Source organism: Medicago sativa, chromosome 4 (genome assembly GCF_051527215.1).
Source record: "Medicago sativa cultivar Bolivia chromosome 4, Bolivia_mono, whole genome shotgun sequence".
Taxonomy (NCBI): domain Eukaryota; kingdom Viridiplantae; phylum Streptophyta; class Magnoliopsida; order Fabales; family Fabaceae; genus Medicago; species Medicago sativa.
In genome coordinates, this window is record NC_140752.1 from 92,067,562 (window position 1) to 92,080,908 (window position 13,347).

A 13,347-nucleotide genomic window follows, 5' to 3' on the forward strand; every position below is an offset into this window, starting at 1 on the left:
CGTGAGTTAACTCACACAATGTTTTACACTTGCGCGAGTTAACTCATGCACTACAATTTTGTAGAGTCTGTGCATCCATTTTGTATAGGCTAATACGCCTAATATTGCCAACAATGACATTAAATTCATCAAACCTTCTCTATTAACACACACAACATCTATAAGAACCAACGAGTCACTTAGAAACTTCACACGTAGCAATCCCATTTTTTGCACCCAATTCATGGCATTCAACAACGTAACAACTCCTCCCTCATGCACCAACATGTTATGTTGAGACCATCTTGTAAATGCTCGAACAAACTCACCTTTTATGCCTCAAATACAACAACCAACGCATGTGCGATTCTGTCCACGAAAAAAGCTTGCCTCGACACTGCAGCGTGAGTTAACTTGCGCGGCGTCACTTAACTTGCGCAGCGTGAGTTAACGTACGCTGCGTTACTTAACATGCGCAAGGGCAATTTTGGCATGGCTGCAGGGCGCGAGCAAAATGTGCTGGATGGAGAGCAAAATTCAATACCTTATCCCGCTTTTCCGATAGCAAAGGGCCTTCTAATTAGCGTGCTTAACCCGGCAAGATCCGAGATCAGACCTAGTCCTGCTGACCCGCTATCCTTGAAAACATACTTTTTGCCACCTTACGACTGGTGTGAAGGAACTTAGTACACATATTTAACATGGGGAAGGAAAGAGGAGGGAATAAAGCATATTTTAGGCATCGACTAGGTTGCCAATCAGATACCAAGCTTGGCACATAGTATACAATTCTTAATAACGTCATACAATCTTTTCCAATTGAAAGAATCCACTCACGGGATATCCAAAATGCATCTTTTTCAGAAAAAATGTTATTATGTGCGTGAGACATGTTCAATTACTATATGACAGACAAATCTTTACCGGTACTATAAAGGCATCGTTATAAAATCTATATATTCACTCTGACATTATTTTAAAATGTTTACATGCCTTTTGAAGTATATCATTTGTCTTGTCTTTTATAATGACTGTTACCAAGTATATACGATTTGTCTTCTTTTTCGGAGAGCTATGTTCTAACTTTAAATGGGACACTCACGAGTGGACAATGGAATTGAACCTCTTGGATTAGTCGGTTTTTGGATCAATCGGCATAAAAAATGGAACTATGGTGCGTAGCTGATATTTTGATAGGTTGAGGATTAGAGCTCCTCTCATACAACCATAAAACTCTGAATAAATCGCCAAATCAAATTTGTTTCCTAAGAACTATCTTGGAAATAATGAGTATATAACAATAATATAGTTCCTCCACCAAAGGGAGAGAAAAAGAAAGAAAAAAAAAAAAAAAACAGGAATTGCCTTAAAAACAGAGGGAAAAAAAATCTAGTATAGCAGCAGCACAGAATCCTGTACTTAAAATTAACAAAAATGATTCCACTAAGCCATCAAGAGCAAGACAAGGAGATCCAATATAGCATCTGATCTTGCAAGACATTCCCCCTTTCTTCAATGTGGGCATGTACTTTGCGGTATTAACCAGGACCAACAATGCCTGACATCGGAATGACTTGTTCTGCAATGCTTCTTCTCTCGGTCAAGACCTTCTCCTTTCCTTTTTACTTGATTTATGGCTGTGATTGTCCATACGCCGCTTTTTATCACTCTTATGACCTCCATGCTCGTTTTCAGACTTTAATTTCCGGTTCGATTTTATACTGACAAGACCACCTGTGGGTATTTTTCCACCAGTATTTTGCAAGGCATTGTCAAAGCTAGATTCTCCATCTTCAAAGGCATACCGCTGGAGCAATTCAGGAGTGAAGAGAGAATCTGATTTTGCCTTCATATCGTCCTATACAGTAATCCAGTGATGTAAAAGATAAGAGCTTCTAAAAATTAGATGTGGAAAGAAACAAGGATGGGTATTATCTTAGGATCTTATAAAAAATAAAGCAAATGATGGAAGTACATACCTCAACTTGTTTAGCCCCATCGTTGAGGTCTTCATCCACAGAAACACTAAGAGGTTCCATGACAATCTAGGGACAAAACAGAAGAAACCCGACAAAGAGGGGGAAAAGAAAAACAGGCTCAAGATTAGTGAAGGATAAAAAGCAAAGCTGCTGCAAATTAGTAGAATTTGTGTCCCTACATACTGCAGCACTTGCATGTGAGGATTTCATTAACTCAACTTGCTACGGAATTCAGTGAAAACATCAAGCCAATACACAATGTTCAACCATTATTAACTTACATCTTTCAGCCGTGGCATGGTTGATTCGATCTCCTTGAATGCAAGACCATGTAGATATTTGTAGAATTTCTTCATAACCTTTATAAATAGAGACAATATTTGTTGCCTTTCCAACCCCATTTGTCCCTGTTAAACAGAAGTACTTGCACAAATGAGAATTAAATTCCATCTTTTTGACAAGGCACCAACAGGGAAGTAATTAAACGGAATAAATACTTCAACTTTATGGGAAAAAAAGATGGTCTATTCAAACCTCTTATAATATCAAGCAATGAATTTTAGAGTTATTCGTTGATTTAATAAACAATTTGTTATCATAATGAATTGACCAATGTAATAAACAAATTTCAAAAGAATGAGGATAAAATTTTCTGCAAGATTAATCAAGTAATGGTAGTCAGCATTTGGTTGTTCTTCGTCACTTGGCTGTACAAAACTGCTAGATAATCACAAGATTGTGTTATTTCAACAAAAAATGTTGCAAGTTAGTGAGCAGACCTCAATGTGTGAAATGTCCTGATTCTGCAGACCTGTGCAGAGTAACACACAAGCTTGAGCATGTGATAATGTAACTGGAATCTTTTCTTGGAAGTACAGGTGCGAAAGTGCAGGAACTAAATCTAAAATCTGTCAAAAAATAAATAAAAACAAAGGTTAAGAGCATACTTAAAAGCACACCAAATCAATGGCCTAAACTTCGATGCAATTATTACATCACAACTTCAGTTATTTGTACACGGTGCATAATGTCCAATGCTACAACATAAGGCAACCGTCCTGGACCATTTTTTAGGCCATTTAACTTAAGGCAGGGCTTCATCTCATTTTCTGATTTTGGTCCATCACAGTTCTCACATATTGATGCTCATGAACTTGAAGCAAACGCAAGTGAATATTAATTTAATTTTTATGGCCATTTCAGTTTATCCAATCAAATTTTATAACACAAACTTAAAGATATATACTTCTGTAAGTGAACAATCGTGAATTGTTAGGGTGTTTGGGGGAAGGGGGAGAAGCAAGATGAAATTCTATTTTAAATGGAATCATCTATTATCAAGAGAGTGAGAACAGCTAGGACTTAAGAGTGGAGTACACATAGCAAGTTTACAAGACCAAAAAAGTATCGGACTGGTCATCATCAAGTAAAAAGAATGGTATCCATCATTTGAGAAATTACCAGATGAAAGTCAGCAAGATTGTCAACATAAGCCTCTAGTCGCTTCATATCATGTGGTGATAAATTTTCTTTAACTGATCCCAAAAATTTGTCAGCAGTTGTCTTGATAGGCTCTTGCTCCGTAAAATTGATTTTTGGGTCTATGATGCTGGATACATTATCGAAATAAAAAGCACTATGAATAAAAGGCACTATGAATAAAATTCTGTATGTTCTATTTTCCTTTTAGGAGCATATTTCATCCGCAGGTTATGTACTTTTTCTCCTCTAACTTCTTATATTTTGAAAGATAAAATGAGGTGAAAAATCTTACTCGTCAGCATGATCTATTTGTTCTTTCAAAAAAAAAAAAACATGATCTATTTGTTAATAACAGCAGACTCCTATAACTCAAGGAATTCCATAGTCCACGTCAGATACCAAATACTAACCTCATAGCAAGCTTGTATTCCATGCCACGGAAAGTGGAAGCCAGAAGTTTAGCAAATCTTTGCCTAAAATCTACAAATAGCAAACTAAATCAGAATTTCAGAGTATGAAGCATGAATATGGAACATAGAGATCATAATGGCAAAGGAAGATGAACCCACCCTGGTAAAATGGACCAAAAAAACCGAACTGATTTGTTTCATCAACTTCAATTTCATCATTATTCAAGGGTTTCAGGACCATGCATGAATGCTCGCCAGTCACGTTATTCTATCAGGTCGAGAAAACAATATATTAATTGATTGTTGATAAAAAAAAATATATAAAAAAAAAACATACATAATCACTGGTTAAGGCAAAAATAAAGCTTAACTGGAATCTGGCCAATGTAGAAAGGAGCAAATTTATGCTTCTTCCAAAAGCGAAAGAGGTCCACGGTTAGGCCAAAGGAGACGCCGAGATAATGGAGCTTCTCCGGGCGCCTTTCACGCAGATGTACTAGCAAATGAGGAAGATCTGTTCTGGGTTTTACATTTTCTTCAAGTAGTGAAACCTGAATTCATAGTATATAGCATCATAAAAATGGAAAGCATGTGTTGGAAAGATAAACACTGTGATATTCTGAAACTCCCCTCTTAAGACAAACTCAAGGTGTTCAACAACGTCGCCCACCCTTAATTTGCAGAGGGAATAATAAAACTGTCTATTTTCAGAGACTGCTGAAGCTGTTGCTTAAGAGTCTGTTATTTAACTATAATTAGAATATTCCAGACCTCTATTTTAGAGTCTCGTCTGGGAACTCAGTATATAGTCTTCGTAAACTCATAATAACAGAATACACATTTCAGTGACTCCTCTCTTTTTCGTCCTCCTTACTATTTGTAATCTTCTCTTTCTTTTATTTAATCTCTTTTATAAATAATAAAAAGAAAAAACTAGACTTGACCAAAAAAAGAAAAAGAAAAAACTAGACAGAATGAAAAGAACAAAAGAAAAGCAAAAGTTATCCTTTTTCCTTGAATCAAGAAAGAAAGAGGAAACACACAATAAATCATCATGAAAGCAAAGCCCTGCTGCATTGCCTGCAAAGAACTCCTCTAAAAATCCCATTAGCTGAACACCATAGAGAAGCCAAGGAAAATTTGTTCCATTTAAGGGGCAGCAGCATATATCCTAAAAAAATTCTCCCATTTGTCTACAACTATAAACAATTAATCACTGCTATAAAGCATTGCCCTTACACAACATTATTTCAAAATTATGAAATGCTTTCTTTACTAATTGAATCTTCATCGCGATGCTAATCAACTATACTACTCTTAGATAGCTCCCATATGATATACATAACTTGCTGAGACAGAACAGAAATGAACAGAACATTATAAGCAAATTAAAATAAAAAAAAAAAAAGAAACACTTTAGAAGTATCATACCTTCTCTGCAGCTTCTGTAACTGTAATTTGTGGAGTGTGCACCTTATCGTCAACATCATTCTCAGAGATAGACGTAAGTTGTCCTTCATAATAACTGCAGACAGTATGTAATAAGTGATTACTGCATGATGTGCTGCTTAATATTTTAATATATTTAAAAACTAAATGCAGACCAAGTTGAAGCATATTTTATATTTACGAAATAAGGAACTGAGAAATCTGCACAACTGTAGACAAGCTAAACCATATTATTTTGGTAGCACCATGCATGAGGCTCCCACTATTTTGAGGGCAAAGAGCATTATATCTGCACAGCCATACTCCAAAAATGTAGATACTAATCCTGTGACCAAAAGCTACGGCCATGAAGTCGCAAGGCTACTTTCTTGAACTTGAAAATGGAGTATCCAGAGATTGTGTGATCAGATCACACAGGAATATACATATATAAAAGTTTGTTCCCGTGTTCGCTTTTACCTTCCAATACTCCGCCTCATACAACATTTCAAGTCTTATTATTGTAACCTGAAATTTTATCTTAAGCTTGAGAAATATCTTTTTGACTTTATCACATAAAACACTTGAGTTGAGGCCCTCTTCCATTTCAACCACCCCACATGAATCCAATTGTTGACATCTCCCTCTGTTTCTGTCATTTTGTACAATTGACCCGAGATTTTGTACACTTGATATATATACACCATACACTCTATTTTACTTCTACTCAAACATAAACAATATGCTTCTAAAGCTTGTCTCCAAGCCTCTTAACCTTTTGTTTATTTATTTCATCTTCCAACTCCCACATGGAACTATATCATTTGCAAAAAGCATGCATTTCCATGTTGGCTCTTGAATGTGTTGTGTAAGTACATATAAGACTATGGTAAAATGAAATGGGCACAAAGTTGACCGTTGGTATTTCTTGTAGTTAATGGAAATTCCCGCGGCCATGTGCTCTCACACTATTGTGGTGCTCTCGTACATATCCTTCATAGCTTGAATATAGTCAATCCAAACCCGTTTCTGTTATAGGGTTTTCCACAAATCTTTTTCGACACCTTGTCAAATGTTTTCCCAAATCAATGAAAACCATCTGAACATTTTTTTTATCCCTTTGATATTGCTTTGGGAAGTAAAGTGCTGCCGTGGTGGACCTCTCAGACATTAGATCAAATTGTCAACAATTTTGGTTTCTTTTCTTAGCTTCCACTCAATCACATTTCCCGTAACTTCATAAATGGCTAATAAGTTTGATCCCTCTAAAATTGAGCAATTTAAAATATCTCCCTTATTATTATAAATCAGATTTGAAGTGCTTCTCTCCATTCATCTGCCATTTCATTTGACCTAATAATCTCATTAAAAAAACTGCTAGCAAACTAATATTGACCCCAAATCAATATTCAATTAAAGAAATTGAAGAGCACTGAATGCTCTTGCAACAACTTGAGTAACACAACCTAAAGTGAACATTGCTAAGTACGAAGGAAACTAGATGCACTCACCGTGTCAAAAGCTCAACTGCTTGAGAACCATATCCAAGCTGAAATAAAAGAAAAAAGATGGAAGATAAGAGGCGTGTTACAACTTTGAAAGAATTGGGTTAAACAAAATCATATGCCAAATCTAGAAGTTACCCTCATTGCACTAGGATGTGTGGCAATGCGAACAATGCGAGCTCCTGAAAGTGAAGGAAAAACTGTATCTCGGAACTGCTCACAAAATTTCCATGGTATTTGATCTCCACAAGGTTGATGACCATGGCTCAAACTTTGGATAGCTGACTGACGAGATATCTGCCCCTCAAGGCAAACCTGTGAATAGAAGTTATGGAATGTAGGAAGTTACAACAAAAGGACAAGCATGATAAACAGAAAGACGGGTTTCTACAATCAATGATAACTTATTAACATTTTCTTAAACTAAACAAACCCTTGGGTTCTATCAAAAGAGAGTAAAGCAACGTAATGCCATGAGGATTATTTATGCGTAATGTCAAAATATGCAAACCTGGATGACACACAAAATATCAGGAAGTTGATTCTTCGATTCATCCACCGGTCCTGTCATACAAATATTCTAATTCAAGTCCTGTAAATTTAAACATATGAACAAAAAAAATAACTAGGGGGGAAATCAAGCATACCAAGTAGCACAAATAAGTGGTGTGCTGGAGCATCTGCCATCAATTGCAGATCATTTGGAGAATTCTTGTAATGCGATGCAACATATAATGCCATCATCCGCTGTAAGAATACAAATAGTTTGTTACAGCATTTAAACACGTGAAAATATTAATCACAACCCACCCAACATCATTCAGCGAATCTGGTTTTACCTGCAAAAATAATTCACTATCCTTGTGGTAGGAAAAGAGAGTATCCCGATTGACATAGTATAGATCACACTCACTTGCTGGAGGTAACCTGATTTCAGAACAACACAACCGTAAATGGGGATCAAAATATGGTCTCATATTCCAAAGAAGTATGAAATGAGCTTTGGTATAACCTGCTAATATTAGGGATGGCATTTGAAACATCTAAGCAAAGTAATGCGTTAAGCCAGCTTTCAATAGGATCCCCAGGAGCATATCTGATGGATTCACTCAGTTCTATTTTCTTAAATCGACAGCCTGAAAGTTTAAAATAGTTAGCAGTGACATGCATTTACCGCTGTTGAAAATTGTTACAAAATGGGAATGATAGCTTCAATTAGTTTAGATTATATTCAGATCTTAATTATCGGATTCAGATAAAAATTATTTTCTGTTTTATCTCTTATGCGTTGTATTTGTATTTTTGTTTCCCAGCTGTGGTAGATTCTTTATTATTTTCCAACCGACTCTGCCTATATATTCCATCTTTGTATAACCTCTAATGAACAACAAATAAAATTAACACTTATTATCAAAAAATAACAACCTTCTAAAGAGTTACTACAATCATATAATGGATCATTGAAAAGCAAATAAATTAATTCTATAGTTCACTTCCTTTAATGAATAACATATATATTTAACACGTATTATCAGAAAATAACAACCTTCTAAAACAATTACTACAGTCATATAATGGATCATTGAAAACCAAAGAAATTAATTCCATAATTCATTTGGAATGTATTTGAATTCTGAAAAGTGCATGACATGCACTCTATTTATTTAAAGTGGGTTTAAATAGTCAAAAGCACCATACCTGCACCCTCCGTGCTCTTAGCAGACATTTGGCTTTTCTCTTGAAGTTGATGCACTAGTTTTAGTGATAAAGAGCGTCCAGTTCCTTCATAACTTTGCATGGGGGAAAAAAGAACACAATTTTTCATTAATCAAGCCACATCAAGAGTTAGCTCTTTAAAAATGAGTTTGACACATTAAACTTGACTCTAGATGGGAACGGAAGGGAAAATAATTCATCCCTAAAAAAATGTAATGATATATGGAAAGTTTCACCAAAAACAAACACCAGTCATACCCATTAACAGTGGAAGACAGGAAGACCAGATATGGGCCAAGCAAAGACTTCACTGTTGGCAGTGGAATAGCAGCTGCTTCGTCAACAACCAATAATTCAACTTGCGAAAGCTTTTCATGTTCGTGTGGCAGTATATACTGAAAGAAATTAGGATGAAAAGCAAGGCCAGAATTACATTTATGATTACTTGTAACCTTACAGCAGTAAGTTTCTTAATATCACAAGACACTTTTTGAGTCATATTCATTCATGAAGAAGTATTGGCAATGAACTTACCTGAATGGTCTGTCTGTGATGCTTGTAAACATTGATCCTTACAACAGTAGCATTCTTGGACTCACCCACACTTTTCACATCAAAATCTTCATGCTCCTATTCACATTGGAAACGATGGCACTCATGAACAAAAGCCATTCAACTTCTTAAACACAAACGGACAAAAAGTCCTTTAGAAAGGTACTTTTGCCATTTACTCCCCTTTCCCCAACAAATGAGGCAAAAGGGAGACTAAAAATACCCAAAATAAAACAATTCTCACTCAGTAACCAGTTAGGTATCTGAATGATCATCAAAGTAAAAAGGTACTCCTTCCGGTCTCGAATATAAGCAACAAAACATAAAAATTGATGGTCTTGAATATACGCAAATGTCAACTACTTCTATCTTATTCAATGCTACTATTCTTAAATTACCCTTCAATTAATGTGATTTTACAGTATTTTATTTTTCTTCTCATGAAACAAGTTCCCATGAGGGGTAATTTAGAAATTACAATTGTATTCTTTATAACTTTGAGGGAAATAAATGAGATCACCTAATTTTCTTAAAGGGTGTGATTTTTTTTTTTTTTTGTTGCTTATATATAAGACTGAAGGGAGTATAAAACTTGTATTCCTAAGACAGTGCCCTGCGTCTGGATTCTTTCTTTTGATTTTCTCATGTATGAAAATTAATTGACTGAGGTGAGCTTGCTATATATTTAGTGGTGACAATATTTCGATTAATTAGAAGGTTCATAGCTACAACACTGTCTAATTGTGCACCATATTATGATTTAAATGAGAATGAACCATTCGGTAATCAAATATAAATGGCAGTAATTACTTTCTACTCTCATCCATTACCATAGTTACATTCCATCCGTAAATCTTTTGCAACTAAATGTATCTTAATTAAATATTCAATGAGTGAAAGAGCTTGTACCTTGTATTCAAGTACATCAAACCCTTTGCATATAAACTCAAACAAGGTTTTCAAATTCTCCGGACTGGGTGCAGTAACAAAGATATTTGAATACCTACACCAGATAATTTTCAAATGAGGTTGGAAATAAAGTAGGTTTATCTACCATGCATGAAGATATTAATGTCTGAAAAGCACGGGTACCCGGCAGCAATAGCACCAGCAATTGATAAACCAAGAGCAGCTGATTTCCCACGGCCACGAGCAGCGAACAAGGCAACAGTACTACGAAGCTTCTTGTCCAAAATTGCATCAAGGAAAGTTATGACAGCTTTTCCCTATTAATAGAATACATATAAAATTCAGTGACATGTACCACACAGAAAAACCAATTTGGCTGACCACGGTAGGCGATGAAAAGGTTAAAGGTAAATAATCCTACCTGGTCCAACGTGGAGCACTTCCGTATCAGTGGTCCAACAGGGAAATCTCCATTTAGTTCCTCTTTAAGTTTCTTCAGCTCCTGATAAGCTTCTGATAGTCCCTCTGAGTCCTGCAGCATCAATTTAGTACATAGAATTACACCATAACTCAAACAAACTAGTATTCTGCTTGGCTACCCACAAAGGGAATGGGGAGGACGAAAGAAAAATCTACACTTTATAAGTAATTGTTTTTGCCGATATGATTGAGATAGGATAGAGTGAATATGTGACACTAGAAGCTATTACATACATAATTACAAATTCGCAACACAACAAATTAGAAAATAATACTTAGAAAATTCATTGAAATAACGTTTTTCAATAATAAGAAAGCAACTAACACTAACAGTGAAGAGTTTTGCACCTCAGTGAAAGACCGGCAACATAAATTGAACATTGTTTAAATTATTGAGAATATATGATTTGCGCCTAGATGTGCTTTTTAGGACAACTTAACCTAATTGTGTGCTATATAAATATAAATGAGGAGGCTGTGTTGCATAGATCATCCCATAACAGGATTACTCCCCTCTATTTCCTCTTTCTACTTCCTCTCTCTGGCATCTTTACAATTATAACCTTTGCGGTTATCAAACACAATCAGATTTTTTTTTTTGTAGAAGCCAAATAGCCAACTGAAATTGGCACTGGGGAGGATAAAACTTGAGAGTACCACACTTCAAGGTCCCAATCCAACACCAAACACAATCAGATTAATAGCAAGATTACGAAACATTTATCATACATTAAAAGCACAACAAATAAGGACACCCTCTAGTATCCGGAGGGAGGAAAGGAACTATTTTTGCTGTGATCTTCAAAAACTGAACCAAGACACATCAGCCATAAGTAAAACCAGGGAAAATGTACAAAAACACATTTTTTTTTTTTGTAGGTCTTCCCCCCCCCCCCCCCCCCCAAGTATCTGGAAACCCATATGCAACCAAAAACAGAGCGGACAGTTAAAAAAGGAAGGAAGAAATAGTTAAAGGTTTAACAAGGATACCTCTTCAACAGGAACTGGTTTAATCGACCTTATGTGAGATGAAATTGGTAATACATTCAGCTCATCGTCCATGACCACGCATGCCTTACAGGAGGCAATTGATAGTAAGAAGCGTTCATTAAAACGCCCTGTAGCCTGAGAGTGGGATTCAGTTCGAAATCTGTCGTGGACATCCTGCAATCGGTGAACCGCATGAAAAAATGAGGGCTATATAAACAGAAGAGAGGGCTATATAATCATTAATAATTAATCAAATGAATTAGTAGTTTACTATTTTTTACAAACAAAAAAATGAGGGCTAAAGAATATGAATTGTGAATCTTCTTACGTACCATCACCATCGTGTACAAACTGGTTAGCGAAGATAGAGAGCGCAAAAGCAAAACAATCAACCCTCCTCCTTCCACTGTCTCTATAGTTCTTGCTAGCAGATTAGGTGTTAACGCCTCAAAATCCTACAAGGAAAAACAAAGGCAAAACCAATTAATTTATGTTGCAGGGTGAAATACATCTCAGAAAGGTCAGGGGATTGAAATAGTATGAAGTGTAAGATACCTGAAGAACACACATCCCGAAGGTGTTGCCAAGAACTCTTTCAGAATGCTTATATAAACAATGAGTTAATCCCCCGCCTATCATAAACAATGAAAATGCATCGGCTTTCTCAGGATCCAAAAGACCCTGGGTCGTCATTTTTTTCATCTGCTTGGCACGTTTTTTGCTATGACTGCATACATTCAAAATCATATACTAATCAAGTTCAAATAAACTTAAACAGACAAATCATGGTTTATCAACACAACACCGATTCATTCCAACCATCAATTATATCAACAAACCTGCTTAGTTCAAGCTTTTCCTTGTAACACCATAAAACAGTTGGCCTTGATTTGATTTGAGCCTTGCTAAGCATATAATGAAGATTAACAATCTGCATAAATTCGGAACACTCTTGGGATGACCTGCTTGAATTGACTTAAATTGAACTTATCTACTAGCATAAGCACTTGTACAATTGTTCGGGTGAACTTATGAAATCATGTTTTAAAGCTTATACAAAAACAAATTAACATTAACATATTTTTTTATTACAGAAATAAGCACTTTAATGGTATAAGGTGTTAATTAAGTTAAAAATAGTTGAAATGATTATAAAACGATACCTGATCACGGGATTTGTCACCGATAATGACAAACATGGATCGATGCCTTGATTTGACGCCATTTTCAATGAGAGTTCTGATACGTTCATCCACCTTCTTCCTCATTTTGTCTGGAACGAAGGTTAAAAAACCGTATAAGTTAGAATCGAAAGTAGTATTTGAAATCAGTTATTATAAGAAATGGAAGCGATAATGAGAGACCTTGTTGGAGTGAAAACGGCAGAAGCTTGAAGTTAGGGTTTATGGAGGGGTTTACGTCACCGCTAGGTTAAGCTTAAATTTTCCCAACATCTTTTATACAATTTATTTATTATTTATTTATTTACACACTAGCCCCTAATAATTCACATGTTTTTTTTGTCACATGTTACATCAAGAATAATTTTTGGATCAACACAAAAATTTGGACCATCTGTTTAATCACACATTAAAAAATGGACATGCCATAATCATTTAAAAATTATTTTTTTTTATTTTTTTATGTGTATGACTAAATAGAGGGTCCAAATCCTTGTGTCCATCCAAGAGTTGCTTTTTCATCAAATGTTTTTTTAGAATAAATTTTAAATATTAAAACTATGATTAACATTCAAAATAACCAACATCATTTGATGTTTTTTAAATACAGCATTTTTCAATATGACGCCTAAAAAAAGTTTTTTAACATAATATGTTTTTTTAGAGGGTAAAAATACATACTTAAAAAAAATTGTTATAAATTATTTAATATGAATAGTTGATGAGAAAATACTAT

General features: G+C 35.3%; 1 protein-coding gene across 2 annotated transcripts; it reads right to left on the bottom strand.

The window, feature by feature from the left end:
• Window positions 1-1,136: 1,136 nt before the first annotated feature.
• LOC146933791 (GNAT acetyltransferase (DUF699)) lies at window positions 1,137-12,869 on the bottom strand. Of its 2 annotated transcripts, XM_085705568.1 has the most exons (27): window positions 12,795-12,869; window positions 12,594-12,703; window positions 12,270-12,361; window positions 11,986-12,157; window positions 11,763-11,885; window positions 11,431-11,604; window positions 10,382-10,492; window positions 10,144-10,277; window positions 9,961-10,054; window positions 9,034-9,129; window positions 8,758-8,894; window positions 8,482-8,573; window positions 7,796-7,919; window positions 7,623-7,710; window positions 7,431-7,530; window positions 7,295-7,347; window positions 6,922-7,098; window positions 6,790-6,827; window positions 5,282-5,375; window positions 4,222-4,401; window positions 4,010-4,118; window positions 3,851-3,920; window positions 3,420-3,567; window positions 2,738-2,866; window positions 2,240-2,365; window positions 1,959-2,024; window positions 1,137-1,837 (listed from the first exon to the last, which is right to left on the bottom strand). In XM_085705568.1, the coding sequence occupies exons 2-27, from the start codon at window positions 12,696-12,698 to the stop codon at window positions 1,580-1,582; spliced, it is 3,090 nt and encodes a 1,029-aa protein (XP_085561694.1). In that variant the 5' UTR covers window positions 12,699-12,703; window positions 12,795-12,869; the 3' UTR covers window positions 1,137-1,579. The 2 variants fall into 2 exon arrangements, with proteins under 2 accessions (XP_085561694.1, XP_085561696.1); XM_085705570.1 differs by having other exon boundaries at window positions 12,594-12,869.
• Between the last annotated feature and the right edge of the window lie 478 nt (window positions 12,870-13,347).